Genomic DNA, 21,787 nt, shown 5'->3' on the forward strand with positions numbered 1-21,787 from the left:
TGAGATTGGAAAGAGACTGAAAAATTAGTTAGTCTATAGAAGTGATGAACACCGTGAGTGTACCGAAACGAACCAATTTTAATGTTGAGTCCTATGGGACCTGTAGGTTTACTTGAAGAGTATGGGATGGTGATACTCTTCCCTTATGGTTTTATCCAGGGGGCTGGTGGCAAGGTCCATCCTCCTCCTTTGTTGTATTCAATTATTAATGAAACAATAAATGTATCAATCAATCAATCAAGCGCTGTTCAGGTTCCACCCATTAATAATTAATTCAAGAATGTGTGTTCTGCTTTCTTGAATTGTACTATAAAGAGGTATTTAAGATGATGTACCCTGCAATAGAAGAGCTCATCAAAGTAGAGGATCTCGCATCTTGGTTTTCACTAAAAGTTCGATAAATTCAACAAGTTCAAATAAATATTGTTGTGTTGAGCTTTCATTTTAGTTTCTCCTTGAAATAGACCATAAATTCACCTTTCTCTATTTTCTCGAATTAAGATTTATCCTGAGATGATATAGTCTAAAAAAAATCTATACATTCTAGGAGATATAATGGAATTCAGCTTTGTGTTACGTTAATTTAGTTGCCCTTTGAAATAATTAAACTTTCTTCAATGGTAATTCCTTTTGGTTTGTTTTGGTGGCGCCGTCAGAAAGACAGAAAACAAACCAGCCCTCTCGCCTCGTGTTGTCTGTCCAGTGCCTCGTGTGTTGTACTGGCCTTCCCTCTCACCATACAGGCTTCCAGTACTAACATCACTCCCGCCACGGTGAGCTGAGGCTGAAGGTAATATACAGTAGGAGTTTCAGGTGTTAGTGCTGGAATGGAGATGTTGGATACGCATGTCACTCACTTGTTGCAGGGTTGTGGTAGGAAAACAGCTTTTTGTGCCTTTCGAGACGTTATTTTATGGTTTGACGTGATGTATATAGTAATGTTGAGTTAATGTGGTGTTGTTATGTAGGTATTAGTGCTCATGTTTTGTGTATTATTGTTACTGTTTTGCTACATCGTCATTTTCAACAGGAATTGGTCATTTCGCACTCATCAGCTTGTCTATACATCAATTCACCCACATATATGAGTCAGTTTGTCCCAAGTCAATGCATCCTTAAAACTGGAGTGGATTGACCTGAGGGTTAGGTTACTGTTTAACCCGTAAGGAATATGAGAGTAAGATACTTATAGGTTATGTGGTGTATGTGGCTCTGTTTCTTACTTGTATATTTCTCCCTTCAGTAGTGTCTTCCTATAAGGGCCATGGGCATGAAGAAGAAGCATAAGACTTTCAGCAAGCGTGGTCCAAGGAATGCAAAGGGATCAAACTTCAAGTACAAGAAGAAGAAGAGTGATGTAGAGAAGGCAGAGATCTCGCTGCTGGAGTCTAGCAAAACAAAGGTGTGCACAGAACCAAGGCAAAAATTCATTAAAGGATGGAAATTTTATTTGTTTTGACTGACTCGAGTTATTTGTTTATTATACAGATGTAATATTTGTGTGAAACTTCTCTTTTGTTATTCATGAAACTACTTTTTATTTGTAGTGATATTGGTAATGACTAGAGAAATAATGAAATTGCATAAAGATGTAGTAGATGATAGAATTTCATGAAAGATTTGAAAGTTGACTTTGTAAGTTTGGATAATATTAAACAAGCTTATCCTTTACCATTTCCTCTTTTCCTTCTATAAATACAAATGGCAGTAGAATGATAAAGTGAGACTACTCTTTTTCCCATAGCTTGATGGCTTAAACCCAGAGGAAATTGAAAGTTTTCGTGTCCTTCCATTGAGCAAGAAAACCCTGAAGGGCCTCCGAGAAGCAGGATTCACTGTGCCCACCAAAGTGCAGCGGCAGTCACTTATTTTCTCATTGCGGGGGCAAGATGTAGTAGCGGCGGCAAAGACTGGCTCGGGGAAGACTCTGGCTTTCATCATACCCGTCAGTAGATGAACATTATTGTGATTTATGATATTTAGTAGTAAATGACAACAGTAAATAAAATGTCTCTTCATTTTGCCCAGTATGAAGCTGCATATAGAATGATTTTTGTAATATCTAGTCATAAATTAGTACAATATTTAATATATTAGCTTATGTAAGTCAAGTAACAAGTGAGATTATGCAAAACTGGCCTAAATATGGAATTCTTTAAGATTTTATCATCTTTTTTTACCATGTGGATGTTTTGTTGGTTTGTTAATGAAGATAGAAACCGTTGTTTCAGCTGCTTGAGTTGCTGTATCACAAAAAGTGGACAGGTATGGATGGCCTTGGTGTGTTGGTCATCACCCCAACCCGAGAACTTGCCTACCAGATATTTGAAGTGCTGAACAAGGTGGGCAAAGAACATGACTTCTCAGCTGGCCTGGTAATAGGTGAGTGTATAAGTTGAAGTCGTACACATATGAACACTTAGTTGCACCAGATAACATACAGAGTTCAGGATAAAGTGACCTAATGTTGCTTACAAATCACTTTTATAGTCGTTCTTCTTTATATCAGTTACTGTGAATGAGTGAAGGTTGTGTGTTTCTTCCTGGCAGGTGGAAAGGATCTAAAGTATGAGTGGAATCGCATCAGCTCCTGCAACATCATGATCTGCACGCCGGGCCGTCTGTTACAGCACATGACGGAGAATGCTGAATTTGTCTCTGATAATGTCCAGGTGAGGCTTTAACCACAGCATTCATTATTATTACTCCTGCCATTGCTATCATCAGCATTATCATTATGAGCCCTTTGTTGTCACTTGAACATTATACCTTGATGACAATGTTGTAAATAGTAGCTGAACATTTTTCAATACTCAACACATCAGACAACTTCCTACACCTTTTCACAGATGCTGGTTCTCGATGAGGCTGACCAGTGCCTCTCAATGGGCTTTGCTGACACCATGAACTGCATCCTGGAGGAGCTGCCTTCAGAACGGCAGACTCTCCTCTTCTCTGCCACACAGACCAGGTAAGGGAAGGGGAGGTGGGCAGAGGAAAGCATGTAAAGAAGATAAAGAGGCATTTCTATTTGTTTACATTTGTGTGTGTTCATTGATCATGTTGTGGTTATTTGTAGTTATCATTGTTTTGTTTAATGTATTTATTTTTTCTTATTGGATTGGGCAGCTTATGAGTGCCAGCCTTATTTTATATTTGTAGTTGATCTCTTCTGAAATCTTCATCTTGTTCTTTCATAATTCAAATGTCATTTCCAAGTATTTGCATTTGTCAACTCTCCCTAGTCGTTTCTAATTCATGAACTGTGAAGTTTGTTTTCCAATGTTTTAGAAGCCTTATGCTACTTTGGGTAAGAAATGTTGTCTAACTATTTATTCTTATTATTGTCATTACCGCAATGCTTTCTGTGTTGCTTCAGGGATGTCAAGGACCTGATTCGAGCTGGCTGCAACAATCCAATATTTTGCTCAGTTCATGAACACTCCAAGACCATCACTCCCAAGAGCCTGCAGGAAAGCTATGTCCTGTGTAGCGCCCACGACAAGTTCACCTTCCTGTGGTCATTCATCAGGCACCATCGCAAACATAAAATACTTGTATTTCTGGCAACATGCAAGCAGGTTAGTCTTGGATGTTTTATGACATTGTAAAGAAGGATCATGGATATAGCCTTCTTTAATTGACAAATTTTATCAAAGATAGATAAATAATGTGTTTCTAAAGATCACTGCATTGCTACTTTAGGATTTTAAGATTTACAGAATGGATAGTATAAGTACAGTTGAGCCTGCAATTATATGAACATCCCTCTTACCAATTGTTACTACATGTTACCTTTGATAACTTTTGCTGTAAGATGTAGCCAAGCTGCTGATATTGGTTTGATAGAAATAAGTGATGATAGAGATTATGGTGTTCTCTCCCCAGGTTCAATACTACTTCCACATGCTGTGCAAACTCCAGCCAGGCCTGTCAGTGATGGGCCTCCATGGCTCCATGCATCAGCTGCGCCGCATGGCTGTCTATGATGAATTCTGTCGTAAGAAACACGCTGTGCTCATTGCCACGGATGTCGCAGCACGGGGACTAGGTGAGGAACGTGGGCATGAGGATATACTTCAGACAAAAGAGCTATGCTCTGATAAAAAGAAAAGTTACCTTATGAAAGGATATGCTGTAAACTAGTGATCTTGTCAGTGGTATGTAGCATCCTATTTAAGGCATTGTGTTCACCAGATATCCCTGCTGTGGACTGGGTGGTTCAGGTGGACTGCCCTGAGGATGTCACCACCTACATCCATCGTGTGGGAAGGACTGCACGCTACTCCAGAAGTGGTGAGGCCATCCTGCTCCTCACGCCCTCAGAGGAGCCTGCCATGCTGGACTGTCTGAAGGCCAAGAACATTCCCATTGAGAAGATTGAGTGAGTGATGTGTTCCTGCTGGTGCTTTGCTTGTTTGTGGGATAAGAGTTCAGATAATTAGGAGTGCTCTTATGATGCTCTTCTTTGTGTATAGCATGGATGCAGGGACTAAAGTAAAGATCTGCCTTCTTTGCTGTAATGTTGTGGTTAGTTTAGCTGGAAAAGAGTTAAGATAGTAAAAGTTCTGATATTTTGATGTTCTTGTTTATGTATTGTGGAGACAAATGTAAACATTTGTCCCGATGTTTATGTTTTTGTATAGATATGCTACAAAATAATAAGTAAGTTATGCAATGGCTGTCTTGCACTGTCACAAATCTCCAGTAAATGTATCTAACCATTGAAAATGTGTACAATTAATCACTTGACTTTCAGTGTTGACCAAAGCAAACTGCAGGGAGCCAATGTCAAGATGGAGATTGTCCTTAGTAAGTACAACAACCTGAAGGAGGAGGCTGTGCGGGCCTTCAAGTCTTACCTGAAGCACGTGGTCCTCATGCGGAACAAGAAGGTGTTTGATGTGGCATCCATTGATTTAGATGCTTTAGCCAGGTAATTAATTGTCAAGCTCTTTTTATATGCTGAGGTTTCTTTCTTACACTTGCAGCAGCACAGTCAGGATCAATAAAAGGTCACTCAAAGATCACTCAAGCCTTTGATGATCATTGTGACACAGTAAGTAATGCACCATATTTACACTTACTGTCTGGTCAGGGCTTCAGTCTTTGGCAAGTGTTCTCTCATGGCCAGTTTATCTTGCCTTCAGTTTTCCAATGTTTCTCTGATGCTTTAAAGGGAATCTGTTAATATTATTAGATTTAAAATACATTTAATCTACTTTACTGTTTAATTAAGGCTTGGAATACATTTATATTTTGATGCTTTGAAATTTTAGAAAAAGAACAATTAAGTTGTTATATGCAATCCAGATCAACATTTCTCTGATAAATGATTCGCCCTTCCCACTCATCTAGATCCCTGGGTTTGGTGGTGACGCCCAGGGTAAGGTTCATAGAGAAGCAACTCAAGCAGAAGTCAGGCAGCAACACAACCAACCCAGCACCAGCAGGCACCTCAACACAAAGCAATACAAACAAGGCACTCACATCAAGACTCACAACCTTGAACTTTGGTGCAGGTGTGTGTGTGTGTGTGTGTGTGTGTGTGTGAGACTGTGTTTGGTCCTAGTCACTAATACATAATCATTTGTTACTTTTTTATGTAAGAAGGGAAATCTGGCCAAGGGTAACAAAAATTATTATACAAAAAAGCCCACATAGATGCCCGTCCCTGAGCAGGTCTGAGAGAATTAGCCAAAAGAATGGGATACGTGTCTTGAAACTTTCCTCTTAAATGGGTTCTGGTCATGGGAAGATGGAAATAAAGAAGCAGGCAGAGAGTTCCAGAGTTTACCAGAATAAAGGACTTCGCTTTTAACAACTTGTACTGTCAATATTTTATACTACAGATTCTTTACGAACTTTGCCATAAGAATAGTCAAACACAAAACCTGCCTGGTGAAAGTGGTGTTAACTGTGTATGTGCAGAATGTGATGGTTTTGTTATGGAAGTTTACAGCAGAGTCTTGTAGTAAAGGAATCAAATACAATACTGCAAAATATACTTGTTTATTGACAGATGACAGTGACGAGGATGATGATTTTCTCAGCACTGCGAAAGACCAGAATATTGGCCTCTCCGAAGAAGACTCCCAAGACACAGAGGTGGTGGAGGAGCCTCAGAAAACCCAGAGTAAGAAAAAACCTTTAACTAAATATGCTGTTGTCAAGAAGCTCCTGAAGAAGAACATTCAGGTTAACCAAAGAGTTATATTTGATGAAGAAGGAGAGGAAATTTTGGATCCCAGGAAACAACAGGTAATTACTGCATAATTCCAACTATTAATCACTGTTTTTGTCACCTAATCTAACCACTGATCATTTCAATATTTATCACTGTTTCATGTCACTAAGGGGAATAATTAAAAGTGGAAGAAGTAGGATGAAAGAAGTGTGTGCAGCAGTTAAAGGAGACTTTTTATTAATCATCTAAAATTGTTCCTCCTCCAGATCTCCCAGGCAGCACGTAAAGAACAAAAGGAAGACGTCACTGGTATCAACATTTCTAAACTCAAGCAGATCATGCATGAAGAGGACAAAGTTGACAAAAAGATCCATGCCTCAAAATTGAAAGAGAAAAATTGGTTAGTGAACAGAATAATCTTGATCTTAATTCCTTTAATAGATGGATTCTTGAATGTTTCCTTTAGAATTTGTATGATCATTAACTTTGAATATTTGCTAACTTTTTGTGAAATATACACAAAGAATTTCACAAATCAAATGTGTAGATTGGAATGCTGACATCATGTAATGAAGTTTGAAGTCTGCAAGTATGGAATGTGTCATTCAGTCATGACTTTATTTCACGCTTGAAACCACTGAGTACAGATTAAGTAGCACTATTTTTCTTCTTACCAGGGAAAAGAAAAGAAAAGAGAAACAGAAGAACACCAAACTCAGGAATGATGATGAAGCAGAATTTGAAGATGATGATAGTGAGGATGATGATGTTGATGACTCCACTCAAGCTATCATTGATGACCTGCCTGACCCAAACAAATACTATGGTGGTGATTCAAGAGAGGAGGAGGAGGAAGAGGAGGAAAATGATGATGATGATGAGATGGAAGATGAAATGGCACAGCCACAACCTAAGAAGAGGTACATTTCTGAATTACTCCATGTTAACCTTTCAGTTTATTTTCTAGATATGTTTCTTGTTGTTTTCCCAAACTAATAGTCTATGGATTTCCATGTGTTTTGTCTACGTCTTTGTTTCCACCTGCACCTGTACATTTCTCATGTACCGTTCATATTCCTGCAACCAGCAGCACATTACCATCTCTGCTGCCTTTGCATTTGCATACAACCACTGCTGGCAGTGGTATAATTCAAGGAAGCAGAAATTATTTCATTATTTCTCCGAGTAAAAAATATTGCTCTTTTTATGCATTCTGTCCTTGTTGCTTCTTATTGTGCTTTGTTTGAATTACATTACTAATAAGTGTAATGGTGATTTCTTTCAGTGTGAAGAGGAAAGCTAGAGAACAAGCCAGGGAAGCTAAGAAGGCAAGGCAAGCACAGAGCAATACTCTTGAGTCCTTGCCTGTTGATGAACAAGAGCAGCTGGCCCTCTTCCTTCTCAGAAACAAGCATTAATATCCATTCTTCCACCAATAGGGAAAAAAAGGCAAGTTAGTAATAGAGAACGGAATATTATATTGTTTTAATAAATAACAAAACAGTTGACAAGTTTTTCTCCTACCAAACTCTTATATTATTGATTTTATTTACATATTTTACATATAACTTATAAGTGTATGTGTGTGTGTGTGTGTGTGTGTGTGTAGATAATGTGAATGGAAGTGAGAACATGTGTGAGTGGATGTGTATTTTTTTTTCTCAGCTACCTGACTGAGATAATGTCAATGCATTTATATAATTTACACAAATATAACTATTAACCCCTTCAATACTGGGACACATTTTAATCTTGAGATTTGTGTATGATTATACCATTTTATTGATATCAGAAAGGGTCTATGGAGGTCAGAAGACTAATGGCCACAGTCTTCACTATTTTAATCTCCCACATGAGTTCCTGAAGCTGTATAAAATCACCAAATATTAAGTACAATCAACATGGAATTGTGTCATGGTACTTAAAGATTAAGTTGTCTCGTATATTTTGATAAGTGTCCTACCAAGAAGAAAGGAAAGTACAATAAGCAATAGAAAACCACTTTTTTTTTTTTTTAATGTAAGAGGGAGAGGCAAAGGCAAAAAAATGAATATTAGAAAAAAAAAGGCCCACTGGAATTGTAGTCTCCATAAAAGATTCCAAAGAATTAATAAAAATTGAGGGACAAATGTCTCAACACCTCTCTCTTAAAAGAAGTTAGTCCTAGGAAGATGGAAATACAGAAGCAGGTAGGGAGTTCCAGAGTTTACCAGTGAAATGTATGAATGATTAAGAATACTGGTTAACTCTTGTATTACAGGGTTGGACAGAATAGGAATAGGAGGAAGAAAGTCTTGTGGAGCGAGGCTGCAGGAGGAGGGGAGGCATGCAGTTAGGAAGATCAATAGAGCAGTTAGCATGAAAATAGCAATAAAAGATAGAAAAGGGATGCAACACTTCAGTGGTAAGAAGATAATGAAGACAGTCAGTCAGAGAGGGGGAGTTGATAAGACAAAAAGCTTTGGATTCCACCCTGTCTAATAAAACCTAACCTGCTGATAGAGTACTGTGTAGTTATTAGAATTTTGATTCAGAAACTTTTGTATTGTTTGCCTTCATGTACTTTCCATACAGCCACTCTTGGGAAGCTTCTTCACCTGAACCTTCCAAGTGCTGAGTCAGCCACAAGGACAGAGCATATCTGAAAGCAACAGTATGTAAGACAATTATGGAAACAAAATCAAGAGATGGAAATAGTAGGATGATATTCTTTAATTTAACTACATTACTTTTGTGTTGATTTGTGCAATATCTGTTTCAGGGATATGACAATTACTTATGCAATTTTAATGAAAATCATTAAATAAACATTTAAAAAGAGAGTGAAAAAGGAATAAAGATCTAAGGTAAAAAGTGGAGATAAAGGAATAACGAATTCCAGAAATGAATGAGTGAAGAGGAAAAAAGGAAAGAAGAAATACTGATGACTTGTAAATGTAAAATGTGAAGAGGAAAGAGATGCATGATGGATAAAAGAGAGAAAAGAGAGATATATACAAGAAAACACAAGAAAAATGTACTACTGGAGAGGCTACAAAAAATATATGCACAATGTAAAAGGAAGGCAAAAGGAGTGACAGAGAACAATAACCTGCTCTCTCTTGTTGATATGGAGCTGGTGCTTTTTGTGAATGTTCTGTGTAAGAATCATTGCAGCTTTATCATCCAAGTAATGCTAAGTGTAAGAAAAAAGTGTTGATATTGGTGGAAAGCTTACTTTACTACATACTGATAAGTGCAGTAAATGACAAGGCTGTCTCACCTGCTTCCTGTGCTGATTCTGTCTATAGTCAGTGCATTTGGTTCCTGCTGTTTTGTGAGAATAGATGGATCCAAATCAGCCTCTAAATGTTCTGAAAAGTAAAAATGTTTACATTATTAAGTTACTTAGGTACAGTGTTGCAATACAGTGACATCCTTCAGAGCTGTGCTATAAGGACCACACTTGCCTCCCTCCTGGTTGACAAGTGTGATGGGAATGTGGTCGTTGTTGTCTTCCAGCCCCGCTTTTTCAAGCTGATCTTTGCTCCACACAGAATGCTTGATGAGATCCACCGACAACCAGGCTGCTGCATCAACCTCTTCTGGACACAGCTGACACAAATCATAACTGCTAATATTACAAGTGAATGTGCGTGTATCATAAATTTCATACACAACATAACAATAAAATGAGTTCATACTTTATCATTCAGATCAGAATACAGGTGTAAACTCAGATTTAGATCATCTAGTCCCATGCTCACCTTGAACTCTTTATTCAACTGTTGTGATGGCCTGCTGACGGTGATATGTAGGTACACCACCACATGGTGTCTCTTGGGTTCCCCCATGGCCAGCACTGGCGGGTAGACAGACTCCCACAGACCCAGGATGTGGCTGCTCTTTTTCTCCTCTTCTGTCACCTCTAATCCCGTCTCCTCATTCAGCTCCCGCAGCACAGCATCCACAAGACTCTCTCCGTCCTCTGTGGGCCATGCAAAATAGTCCCCAAGGGGAAGGAGATACAAGATGATGATGGTGTAAACCACCAAGTTACTCAAATTAATCTATTAATTGTATACGAAGATATTGACTTTTCAGTGAGGCATGAAAGTATATGTGCATTATAAGACACATAGCTAATCCAGTAAATCTAATGATCTAATGTAGTTTAGGCATGTTTTTAATGGTTTTGCTTAGAATCTGGCACCCTTAGTTTTTTTTCCTTTTTATTCAATCAGTTGCTGTCCTTGGCCAGAAGCTTTTTTATATATATTTGGAGGGAAAGAAGAGAGAGAGAGAGAGAGAGAGAGAGAGAGAGAGAGAGAGAGAGAGAGAGAGAGAGAGAGAGAGAGAGAGAGAGAGAGAGAGAGAGAGAGAGAGAGAGTGGATAAAATTCCATTGCATTTCTATTCCTCAGATATGTAAGACATACCCACATGGCCCCCTGGAGGCACCCAGATGCCAGGGAAGGTCCGCATGTGTCCAGCCCGATGAGTGAGTAGGAGCCTGTGGTCACTAGACTCGAGGAGCACTGCCACCCCGACGTCCACCCCTCGCGTCTTTATCTCTGCAGGAAGGTCATCCCGCCCCTTCTTGTCCAGGTGCTGAATGGGACAGAATGGTGGGTGCTGGTAGGATAAAGGTATTTGCTTAATATCATGCAGTAAATCTGTTAACCCTTGCATCACTAACTGTATCACATTTGTTATTTGCAGAAGTCAAGCAAACTTTTGTACTCATTACAGACCATATTTTGTGTTTTCCTCAATATTTTATTCTATGTAAGGCCAAGGGCAATACACATCTATAAGAATAAAAAAAATGGCCCAAGGAATGCCTCTGATCTAAGAATTAGTATTACATTTTTTAAGGAGGCTCACAAAATCAGAGGACAGAGGCACAAAACATAGTGGAAGCAAGTGCAGAAGGTTACTTGACTTATGAACAATACTGTATGTGACAATGTAATATGACTTGCCATGATTTTATAAAGAGGCGGTCTAGCATTACAAGCTGATGCGGAATCATTTTCTGGCGGACCCTTTAGTAGCAGCTTATTGTCTTGGAGGGAGCACTCAACCAGCCCCTCTCCAGCCAGGCCCAGAGAATCTAGCAAACATTCATCAAACTGGGCACAAGTGTACACTCCTTGAGTTGCCCGACGTAGGTGGACAAGAACTCTGCTGTAGCTTGCTGAGGTCATCACTTGCTAGTCTACTTGAAAAGCTAAGACAAGCTGAAAGAAATTAATATAAGGAAAATAAGGCCATGAAATGATGATGAAAGGAAGGGTACTAACAGGTTTACTTGTTCATTTTTCTTTTCTTATCACACAAAACTAGCTTAATCTAGTCATACTAACATACTGAGAAACTTAATCTATTGAACTTTGTTGGAAGTCAGTAGTCTCTGTGATAAAGGAAATTTTTTTTAGATGATGTTATGGCACTGTCCTAATATATATGTCCCTTAAGCTGTTCTTGTTTCCTGGTTCTCCCTTTGCAGCTATTTCACTCAGCTGATGGGACAAAGGAATGAAAATTTTATAACCAAAACAAACCTAACCCTAACTTTAACCTAATCTAACATATCCTAGCTAACATAACCTAGTTGAAGAGATACACACTGCTGATGCATCTTCCTCAGAGCTCTTCTGAACAATAATGTAGTTAGGCTAGGTTAGATTAGGTTAGCTTGGGTTATCATATTTTCATTCCCATGTCCCGTCAACTGAGTGAAAGAGCTGTGAACGGGGAGCTGGAAAATAAGAACAGCTGGAGGGACGTCTATATTAGGACAGTGCCCAAGTTAGATTAGTTTAGGTTAGGGCACGTCAGATCATGTTTAGGTAAAGTTAAATTGGGATAAGTTAGGTGAGGTTAGTTCGTTAGTTAAGGCAGTGTTGGGTTAGGTTCATGTTCCCTGCCCATAAACCCTGCTTCCCAATGTAAGGGGATGAGGGGAGAAGAGACAAAATGAAGTATTTCTGACATGTTTTTAGCTCCATCATTTATATGAAAAACAAAGAATATCACAATTTTGTATATGAAATGCAGTTTAGTCCTAAATTGTAGAAATTTATCAAACTAACCTAACCTAGATCAACTCTTTTAAAAATGTTGTCACCATTTCACATAAATAATTTGCCGTAGATATATGGAGTGGAACCAAAACACTCAGAATAAGCTGGTTTGATGAGCAGGTTCAGAATAAGCTGGTTTGATGAGCAGGTTCAGAATAAGCAGGTCTGATGATCAGGTAAGAAAAGCCATGTCAAGATTGATAAGAAAACTAAGATGGAAGGCATTGCAATCTGAAGATCTGCATGTCTAAAAGCTGAAATTCTGAGGGGCTGTATACCTTCATCCCTGAGAAACCACATACCCTAAAACCTTCAGGGGCAAAAAAAAAAAGCACTATACGACCAACCCAGCTACTTTTGACCTTGGCGGTGGATTGTTATAAGCACTGAAAACATCAACTATAGACTGGTATCCGTAAGCACTGCAAAGGTACTGCTGGTGAACTTGTAGAGTTGTAACTGAAGAAACTAGGTGAAAGGGATAGTGGTTAGGTAAGTGAAGGTATTGTACGTCCTTACCACAACAAGGAGATAGTGTGTGAGACCTGTCTGGGGGCTTGCAGTAAAGGAAAAACGAGTGTCGTCAAACACATGAACAAAATTATGTAAAATCGTGCCGATACAAAACTTAATCTAAACAACAAAGGTGCCCGACATTATTGTGCTAGACCGAAGGTGTTATGTACGAATGTACTATGCGTATGCTGCACTACATGAGATGCGATATTATCTCTGCTGGGCCCTGACAGGAACTATAGATTGACTGAAGAGTGAAGACAAGCCTTATCTAAGCGAATACTAGGACTGAAAGATTTTAGTTTTCTACCCAAGTTATTATTAAGTGGATAGATTTATTTCACTGCAAGCGTTGGAGTGGACTAAAACATAAAAAAACAAAAAGTAATCCATGAACCACTGATAATGGTTCTTTTGGAAGCAACAGTTCTCTGCTTGAGTCTAGCATGCCACTTTCTGGGCCTGCTCCATGGCTGCGTGTGCCATGTGGCATGGGGCACTGTGATAGACAGGGGGCGAAGAAATAATACACATAAACCTTCAGTATTCGTCAAGAATCTCAAAGCTTAGCATATTTTTCAGCCACATATATTTCTGAAACTTTTGACGTCCTATACAACGTACTGAAAGTTAAGTTACATAAGTTTGCTGATGGGATAATACATTGACACTTGTAATTAAGCTTATTATTTTGTATAGATTACTAGCACTAGTGTGTGTGTGTGTGTGTGTGTGTGTGTGTGTGTGTGTGTAACATGCATGGAATAGTTTGAAGAGCCAGATATTGCGTTCCATTTTGAACAATTGGTTTGATATTCATTATACCTGCATAGTTATGAACCAATTAAAACGGAATGCCATTTATATATTTGACTGTATGGATAGTCAACCATATGAAATCATCAATTCAAAATCTAATATATAACTCAGTGGTTCTCAACCTTTTTACTACCACGCCCCCTCTAGGAACTGCTCTTTCCCTCCACGCCCCCCTTGCATCTATAGACAAATTTTACTCCCAGATTTAAAAAGAAAAAAAAAATGGCTATTTTAGTCCATTTACTAAGCATGAATTACATTAGTGAGATATTTAACACTGCTCTAAGCTACCAGATCTTGAATACATGGTTAGTGAGATATTTGACACTGCTCTAAGCTACCAGATCTTGAGTACATGGTTAGTGAGATATTTGACACTGCTTCTTAGCTACCAGATCTTGAATACGTGGTCAAGTGCTTGAGAGTGCACAACATAAGTCCCCTTCAACGTTCAAGTTGTTTCTGTACTTGGTTTTGATAGCAACGAGCGTGGAAAATGCATTTTCACATAAATATACGAAAAATGGTATGTATGGGAGACTTTTGAAAACAAGAGTTAGTAACGACGATACTTCTGCATTATTTTATAAGCTTATCTTCACAGTACTGGTCCATGCTCTTGTCATGAAAATAACTCATAAATGGAAAAACTACTTTTCACCTGAGGCTCGTGCCCCCTTGGAAATCACCTACGCCCCCCAGGTTAAGAACCACTGATATAACTGGTTCACAAACAAAAAAGTTCGTTATAGTTATCGTCCTGCGATACGTATGGGTGATCAGTGAACTTATACATGGTTAGTAAGGGTGCGTGCAGAGAAAGCAGGTTTTCCCGCGCGGGCAACCGGCGCTGACCCGCGCCAAGAATTAATCATATTTCATATAAACAAGTGCAGGTGTTCACAAAGGAAGTAGGTTCGAGCTGGTCGGCACCGACAACCTGCTTCATCCCGCTTTCCGGTTAAAATAAAGTAAATGAATAAATAAATAGATATAAATAGATAAATAAATGAATAAAAACCTTAATGCTTTTTATCATCAATATAGAAATCTGCTTGAACAGGTCTTGAAGTCATTGACTATATGTTGTCAGTTGAATACAAATACCTAGAAATTATAATACTAGGGCTGATGGTTTGTTGCTGTTTTTCATATCAAAGGAGAGAGAGAGAGGCAGACACATTGGTTATTTCTGTTTAATGTTTGTTACATAAAAATGCATATATTAATATATGCTGTAGCCTGCATGGTTATATGACATTGTGGATTAAAATGATGTCTGGCGTTGGCCAAATATGCCTAATAGAAATTACTGAATGGTACCTGTAATAAACACTACTGTACCGTATATAGGGTACTTACAGCAGTTACCAAGTGAAATGTCAGAGGTTCTCTTTGTTGGAATTTTCACATTACTTCAGCGTTTTGTGTCCGAAATTTCATCTCTTAGGTCCCCATATTAATCGTCGATCTGTTTAAAGTATTGACTCTGAGTTTAGAGACTAGACAAACTGCAACTATGTTATAGTATACTGAAACACCTGACTAATCTCTCTAAAATTTCTGACTGGGGCAGTGAAAACTCCTCTTCAATGACACTAGTACTCAACTGTCCCCCTCTTCTACACTGAATATCTTCGTTCCGTCCTTTTCTTATAATGTAAACTGGAGACTTCCCTAATTCACGTCTCTTCGACTTCTCTAGCTAAAACAGTTTCTATGAAATTTAGAGTTCTGAGTCGTCTCCACCATTTTGTCAACCCCCTTCCCCCTCTCAACTACTCAATTAACTCTGTACAGGGACCTTATCCGCCGATGTATGGATGTAAGGGAGGCAGTGTTCCACCCATACTGCTCTCCTAGATATAGAGTGGAATTAATCTAAAGTTTTACGCATTATCAATCACCTCTCCCCTCTCTGGCTGTCTTCAGCCTTTCTCACCGCCGCAGTGTTGTATCTCTTGCTATCTTCTACAGTTATTTTCATGCTAACTGTTCTATATAAACTTTCTATCTCCATGCCTCCACTCCTCTCGTGGCATGGCTGCACAAGACTTGCTTCTTTCTCTCATCCTTAATTCTGTCCACCTTTCTAAGGCAATAGTTAACCTCTCGATCATAATCATTCATGCCTTCTCTGGTAAGCTCTGGAACTTCCTACCTGTTTATGCATTTCCATCTACCTATGACCTGAACTAATTTAAGAGGGAGGTTTCAAGACATTTATCCCATTCTTTTGGCTAACTTTCTAGACACTGTTGGGAGACTGACATCTTAGTGGGTCTTTTTGTTCACTCGTTTTTGTTGTCATTGGCCAGTTTCCCCCTCTTACTTGAAAAAAAAAAAAAAAACAGCGTAACTACGTAGTTATGCGATTGTGGGCCACCAAAAAGACGATTCAATTTGGAAAGACTATACGTAGAACAAAAAGAAAATAATTCAAAACAATTACTTTTTAGTGAACAAGGAATACAAGAAAACAGAGAAATAGTGTATGGGATGTGGAAGAAAAGTGAAAGTCAGATGAAGAATTTAGTAGCTCATATTTTCCCTCACATTTCTTCCTGTCCCCGATAGCTACATGTCCGTGAGAATGTGTCCGGCTGTATGCAAGCGGCAAGCGTCCTCCTGCGAACTGCACATGCTTAGAGACGAATGTACTCAAGTAAAGATTTGTTAATATACAAATTTATTCGTGGATGTACGAGTATCAATATGGCTGACGATTTACGGATAACAGAAATCAAGAACTAGATCTTATGCTTATCTCGGGAGATGTATGGAGATGTTGCAAAGTAGGAAGGAAATCTTATATCAAGAACTGGTTCTCAGCTATCTTGAGAGGAGAAAAAAAAAAAAGGGAAAATTGTTCCAAGATAAGGAAAGCCTTGTAAAGAAGAGATGATATTCTTTGTGTGCCTGGCTGAGAAAACATGTTGATTGTTTATATACCAAAAGAATATCTTACAACAGTAATCACTACAAAATAGCTCTTAATACATAACAAAAAAGTTTCTTTACAGTAAGAGGTTTTCTATGATCAAACCAAGTGAACAAACGTATATTGTTGTGTAATGAGATTTTTTTTCTTTTATCACATGAAGTCTATTATTAATGAAACGTAACTGCATTTCTTACACACAATGTAACGATGTAGTAACATACTTTTTGTTTGATATGTAGCGATGTATTGGATTTATGGATGGTGCTTTTATGAAAAAGTTCAATACTATTCCTCCGTGTGTTTCAAAGCACAACCTGGGACAACCCGCAAAGGCGACCGCCGACCATGGATCGCTGTATGCACGGACACGGGCACTGGCTTCTCACATGTAAGTTTTCAGCATTGATATAAGTTATAGGTGTGTATTTTCAAGTCTCACACAGTGCCAAGAGGTGCAGAAGTGACGGGACAGACATGGACGTCTGCCGGCTTCAGTCCGCTAATAGTTATGCCTTGGCGGCTGGCGAGCATCTTGGCTTCGATGAAGGCAAGATGATATACTGAAAGTAAAGATATTACGTGTCAGAAGTAACTGCAAACATCAAGTATTCAAGCACTGATTTGCAATATTAAGCCATTCAGAAAAAAAATGTGTGAAGCGAGGCTTGGATAGACTAGTGTGTTATTACCGCTGTGCGAGACCTTGAGTGATGACAAGAGTTACAGCTGGATTTTACTAGTTGATATGACCTGTATCAATAGTCACCACAAAGACAAGGTGACATACAAGATAACCTAGATAACTGCTGTATAGGAAGCAACTAACGAAACCAAAGATATGATCCAACATAATCTAGTGTGGTTGATCCAACATAATCTAGTGTGGCAGAGGCGGTGCCGCGGTGGTAGACAATGACCACTCAGCCTCCCTCTGCCTGTCCTGCATCAACACACACTCACCGGCTGGTACTGTGTGCACTATTGTACCGTGTGGATGATAAGAGACGAAAATGACGAAATAATGTGTAGTGTAGGCAAAATATATGACTTTTGTAATTTTCTAGAAAATCTACAGGTGTGAAGGAGAAGATTGCAAGTTGATGAGTGCAGCTGTGTTAGGCGAGGGCTTCATTAAATGTCTACACTCGCTCCATCAACATACCTTTAAGATAGCAGGAAAGTATAGAAGCTCAATCAATCGCTTTAATTTCAAACCTATAATGATTACACCACATCATCAACGGCCTGCCTGAAGACCTGCAAACACCAACTTGACATTAAAAAGAGCGAAATTTTGAAATACTGTCCTTGATGAGAAAGCCTATACTCTAAATGAAACTCAGCCAAACTCTTTTAGCCATTACGTTTTTTGCAATTGATTACTCGTTTCTCGTTACTCCCACCGAACCATCTTTCAGGATGCAGTCTAGTAAATAAGGAATAATGATAAGTAAACTGATTCTTAAAAAAAATAAATAAATGGAAAAAAAAGAAAGGTGGTTAAGTTATTTTCCGTACCAGAGATGCGTCAAGAGTTCCTATCTGCAGTCTGTTGGCGGTACTTGGGGGACGCCTCGCTTGTTCGCACGTCCAAGAACTGCCACAGCAACTGCGTCATCATGAGGAGGGCGGTCATGGTGTAAAATTTGGAGGCGTAGCTCTTGGTCAGCGCTTGCGGCAAATCTGTACAAGACAAGGAAGTGTTTGGACAGGACGCTGCCAGGGACCGAGTTGAGGGTTAAACGGTTAATGGAATGAATTGCGAAAAGGAAAACAGTATGCTATGCATGAGAAAAAAAAAAAAAAAAGGCGGTGCTCATTCATATAGGTATACGCACCTGTCAGCTGGCCGACCAACAATGTTGCTATCCCTGTGGTGAGGTTGATGAGACTGAGCACCTCCGCCTGCCACTGCAATCCCACCACTTCCAGGGTCACCAGGGATATCAATCCCTTGACGACACCATTGCTTCCCCGACACAGGGACAGCCACGCCACCCGCCAGAACGTCCGCTTGCACCAGAACCACACTGTGGGCACGGTATTGTCACTTTTACGTGGGAGGAGATGTTTGTGTGAAGGCAAAGACAATGACGTGGTGGACATGCACTCACCAGGGATAGTGGCGGCGGATAGGGCAGAGGACACCCTCATCACAAGGCTGGAGGTATAGAGGTGACAGAGCAGCAGGCCGATGGCCACCCTAGCGACGAGGTTAGCCACACCGGACATGCTGAGGTATGGTACCATATCGCGTGGGCTGCAGCCGTTGTTGAGCAGGGCCAGCGGGACCGTGGCTGAGAAGGTGGACATCGTGGCGCTAGTGATGGCAATCACGAGACACAGTATTACCACTTCACGCCGCCGCACCATCGCCAATCGGTTAGCCGGTTGCAGGCCGCCGTGGTCACTGCCTGAAGGCATGAGTGAGGCCGCTACGCAGATTTGCAGCATAAGGATACTGATCACTAGCATCACTGTCCTGGGGTTGTAGTGGCTTTGCATGAAGGCAATCAGTGGGGGTCCCATGATCTGGTTGATGGAAATTCCGGCCCCCGTCATGCCAACGGCCAGCGGCCGTCGCCGCTTAAAGCATCGACTCACTGTCACTTGCACCACCAGTATCACCACCTCTTGCAACGAACCTGGGGAGGGAAGTTCGGATTTTCGCGGCGTTATCTATCTGCTACAACCCTTCCCTCGACACACACGCACACACACACACACACACACACACACACACACACACACACACACACACACACACACACACGCACACACACGCACGCACGCACGCACGCACGCACGCACGCACGCACACACACACACACACACACACACACACACACACACACACACACACACACACACACACACACTAACCTGCAACAATGGCGGTGGCAATAAATAGCCCAGGCATGGAGAAGGCGATGGCAGCTAAACTGAAGGCGGTGCTGTAGACGCAGCCGACCAGTAACAACAGGCGACGACAGCCCCAGCGGTGTAGTAGTGGCGTCGCTGGAATGCACAGCAAGTTCGCGGCAACCAACGATATGTTCATTGTGCCCGACATCAACCTTTGAGACAACCCAAGCTCCAGCAGCCTTGGCATGAACAGCATCCCCAAGTTGTTACTGCCAAGTGATGCCAGAATCTGAAATCAACACAGACCGCTGCCAGCTGGTGTCACTGCGGCATTGCGGCTCCATTATGTTATCTTCCGTGGCCGTCTGACAGTATAATGTTACTTTCTTTGGTCCGTCACAATGCAACATGATATGCCTATATATGGTTATGCATGCAGCTAATGATGATGAATACAATACTGGCAGGACCGATCGTAAGACAAAAGAAGATTGCTGTATGTTTGTCTGACATGACAGTTTGATTTAAATATACGATTCTCTAATTCCCTCATGCTGTGTCGATTTAATCTAGTAGCACATGAAGCACGTGCTACGGGCCTTGCGCTTCAGGAGCTCCGCTGGGATGTACAAAAAATAGTAATTAAGTTTTTGTCCAGAGGCACAGAAGCCAGAGACAAAATAATTATTCATTTTCCTAAGTTTATATACGTATATATATATATATATATATATATATATATATATATATATATATATATATATATATATATATATATATATATATATATATATATATATATATATATATATATATATATATATATATATATATATATTGTATCATCACCATCTTGCATTTTCCTTTGCAGAGAGCAAAAAAATAACTGAAGAATTTAAAAGCACTGCTGTTAAGGCTGGGAGGACTCAATTGAAAAAAAAGGGTTTATTTTGTACCCTTTTTTTTCATTCCTTTTAAAAGAACAACACCGAGTATACAAGACCAGCACCTGAGCCAGTAGACTATTTGTGCTGCCTCGGAGAATCTTAGAGCCATTTGCTGAACTGAGTGCACTTCACACAACTAGTTACGTGGCTCACATGATGCACTTTTTTTTATTTTATTTTTTTATTTATACCATATGGGCTTTTACCAGATTTGCCAACAGAAAACTCTTCAATTATCTTTAATGTGTTAACTACCGTAAATAACTCAATATCTGTATTTTTTATAATTACAATGAAAATTTTGAAGAACGATTTACAAATAATTCATGTGATTGATAAATTTCAACCATGCACCGCCAGTATCGTATAAAAAGAAAAGAAAAAAAAAAAGAATGTGTTCCTGTGTGTATGCAGACCAGCTATACGATGACTGTGCCAATAACGAAACAAACACAACACTTGGCTTGCAGGGAACAACTCACATTTATAACGAAGCCAGACAAAACCAACGGCCAGTTCTTGTCTTCCCACGATAACGCCTCATAATACTCTTCGTTTTCCTCTTCGTCCGCTTCCTGGTCTTCCTCCTGCTCCAGCTCCTTCTCTTGCCTCCACCATTTTGTTGTCTTCGGATCCTCGTGGAGACTCAATGCTGCCTCCACGTTCTTATCCATGAGGAAGTTGTATCGGGAATAAATGAAAAAAAGTGAGTGGCGGCGTTTGTATCCCTCTGCTGAAAAGTTTTGCTCTCTTACCACGACTATTTAAAAAACCAACAACACAAAGATGAATAACCGGAATGTTACGAGTTTCTTCTGCTTATAACGTAGAATTTTTGTTAACCAGTCACTAGAATCGTAAAAAAAACACGGACTCTAAAATCTCGTGTTTCTTCAAGTATTTCAGAATCCCAGCAGAGAAACGGCAGGGCAACAGCGGTAAGAGTTACTTGTTCACTCCTCAGCATCGCCTCACGGATACTAAAAACACTTCAGTGGAATTAGAGAGGGTGGCGGAGAGGGAGAAGGGGGACTGCAAGTGTTCTAACATTATTTCTCTTCCTCCCTCGCCCTCAAGAAACACGCTATTTAGTTCCATATTATATTCGAAAGACGAAGGATGAATGAAATGCAAGGTTAGATCAAAAGATGAAAATTGTATATCTTCCTTTGAGATTTATGTAATAACTGAGATAGAGAAAAGCACACACACACACACACACACACACACACACACACACACACACACACACACACACACACACACACACACACACACACACACATGAATTAAATGTATCGATATTCCTGAGAGAGAGAGAGAGAGAGAGAGAGAGAGTACAAAGTATAAAGTATAAAAGAGAGAGACATGATATAAATAAATAGAAAAAAATATAAGAGAGAGAGAGAGAGAGAGAGAGAGAGAGAGAGAGGTGACTAAAT

At 39.8% G+C, this 21,787-nt stretch overlaps 3 protein-coding genes across 11 annotated transcripts; 1 reads left to right on the top strand and 2 right to left on the bottom strand.

The window, feature by feature from the left end:
* The first annotated feature begins 632 nt into the window (after positions 1–632).
* Positions 633–11,189, top strand: LOC123510118 (probable ATP-dependent RNA helicase DDX10). Of its 5 annotated transcripts, XM_045264937.1 has the most exons (16): positions 633–790; positions 1,244–1,402; positions 1,745–1,945; positions 2,232–2,382; positions 2,551–2,672; positions 2,850–2,971; positions 3,380–3,581; positions 3,889–4,051; positions 4,198–4,384; positions 4,760–4,936; positions 5,359–5,522; positions 6,023–6,261; positions 6,454–6,587; positions 6,865–7,107; positions 7,473–7,636; positions 10,590–11,189. In XM_045264937.1, the coding sequence occupies exons 2-15, from the start codon at positions 1,265–1,267 to the stop codon at positions 7,603–7,605; spliced, it is 2,376 nt and encodes a 791-aa protein (XP_045120872.1). In that variant the 5' UTR covers positions 633–790; positions 1,244–1,264; the 3' UTR covers positions 7,606–7,636; positions 10,590–11,189. The 5 variants fall into 5 exon arrangements, with proteins under 5 accessions (XP_045120872.1, XP_045120870.1, XP_045120871.1 ...); XM_045264935.1 differs by lacking the exon at positions 10,590–11,189 and having other exon boundaries at positions 7,473–7,693; XM_045264936.1 differs by lacking the exon at positions 10,590–11,189 and having other exon boundaries at positions 633–773; positions 7,473–7,693.
* LOC123510120 (nucleoside diphosphate-linked moiety X motif 17-like) lies at positions 8,547–13,274 on the bottom strand. 5 transcript variants are annotated; one of them, XM_045264942.1, is made up of 7 exons: positions 12,774–13,274; positions 11,151–11,408; positions 10,605–10,800; positions 9,934–10,154; positions 9,637–9,781; positions 9,450–9,540; positions 8,547–8,828 (listed from the first exon to the last, which is right to left on the bottom strand). In XM_045264942.1, exons 2-7 carry the CDS (start codon positions 11,373–11,375, stop codon positions 8,705–8,707), a joined length of 1,002 nt encoding a protein of 333 aa, XP_045120877.1. In that variant the 5' UTR covers positions 11,376–11,408; positions 12,774–13,274; the 3' UTR covers positions 8,547–8,704. The 5 variants fall into 5 exon arrangements, with proteins under 5 accessions (XP_045120877.1, XP_045120880.1, XP_045120878.1 ...); XM_045264945.1 differs by lacking the exon at positions 12,774–13,274 and adding an exon at positions 12,602–12,742; XM_045264943.1 differs by lacking the exon at positions 12,774–13,274 and adding an exon at positions 12,557–12,740.
* A 2,377-nt stretch (positions 13,275–15,651) lies between these two features.
* On the bottom strand, positions 15,652–21,310 carry LOC123510119 (monocarboxylate transporter 4-like). Its single transcript, XM_045264941.1, has 6 exons — positions 20,828–21,310; positions 19,417–19,687; positions 18,648–19,178; positions 18,372–18,563; positions 18,052–18,216; positions 15,652–17,093 (listed from the first exon to the last, which is right to left on the bottom strand). Exons 1-5 carry the CDS (start codon positions 21,017–21,019, stop codon positions 18,062–18,064), a joined length of 1,341 nt encoding a protein of 446 aa, XP_045120876.1. The 5' UTR covers positions 21,020–21,310; the 3' UTR covers positions 15,652–17,093; positions 18,052–18,061.
* Between the last annotated feature and the right edge of the window lie 477 nt (positions 21,311–21,787).

Source organism: Portunus trituberculatus, chromosome 28 (assembly GCF_017591435.1).
Source record: "Portunus trituberculatus isolate SZX2019 chromosome 28, ASM1759143v1, whole genome shotgun sequence".
Classification (NCBI taxonomy): Eukaryota; Metazoa; Arthropoda; class Malacostraca; order Decapoda; family Portunidae; genus Portunus; species Portunus trituberculatus.

Excerpts from the sequence above, each read along its gene's own strand:
- LOC123510120 (XM_045264942.1), bottom strand. The coding sequence starts at position 11,375 with ATGACCTCAGCAAGCTACAGCAGAGTTCTTGTCCACCTACGTCGGGCA. Across the intron at positions 10,155-10,604 it reads GCCTCCAGGGGGCCATGTGG|AGGACGGAGAGAGTCTTGTG; the intron begins GTATGTCTTACA and ends CATGGCCCACAG. Across the intron at positions 8,829-9,449 it reads AGAATCAGCACAGGAAGCAG|ATATGCTCTGTCCTTGTGGC; the intron begins GTGAGACAGCCT and ends TGTTGCTTTCAG.
- LOC123510119 (XM_045264941.1), bottom strand. The coding sequence starts at position 21,019 with ATGGATAAGAACGTGGAGGCAGCATTGAGTCTCCACGAGGATCCGAAG. Across the intron at positions 19,179-19,416 it reads TGCCACCGCCATTGTTGCAG|GTTCGTTGCAAGAGGTGGTG; the intron begins GTTAGTGTGTGT and ends TTCCCTCCCCAG. Across the intron at positions 18,217-18,371 it reads GTTGGTCGGCCAGCTGACAG|ATTTGCCGCAAGCGCTGACC; the intron begins GTGCGTATACCT and ends TGTCTTGTACAG.
- LOC123510118 (XM_045264937.1), top strand. The coding sequence starts at position 1,265 with ATGGGCATGAAGAAGAAGCATAAGACTTTCAGCAAGCGTGGTCCAAGG. Across the intron at positions 3,582-3,888 it reads TTCTGGCAACATGCAAGCAG|GTTCAATACTACTTCCACAT; the intron begins GTTAGTCTTGGA and ends TTCTCTCCCCAG. Across the intron at positions 7,108-7,472 it reads CAGCCACAACCTAAGAAGAG|TGTGAAGAGGAAAGCTAGAG; the intron begins GTACATTTCTGA and ends GATTTCTTTCAG.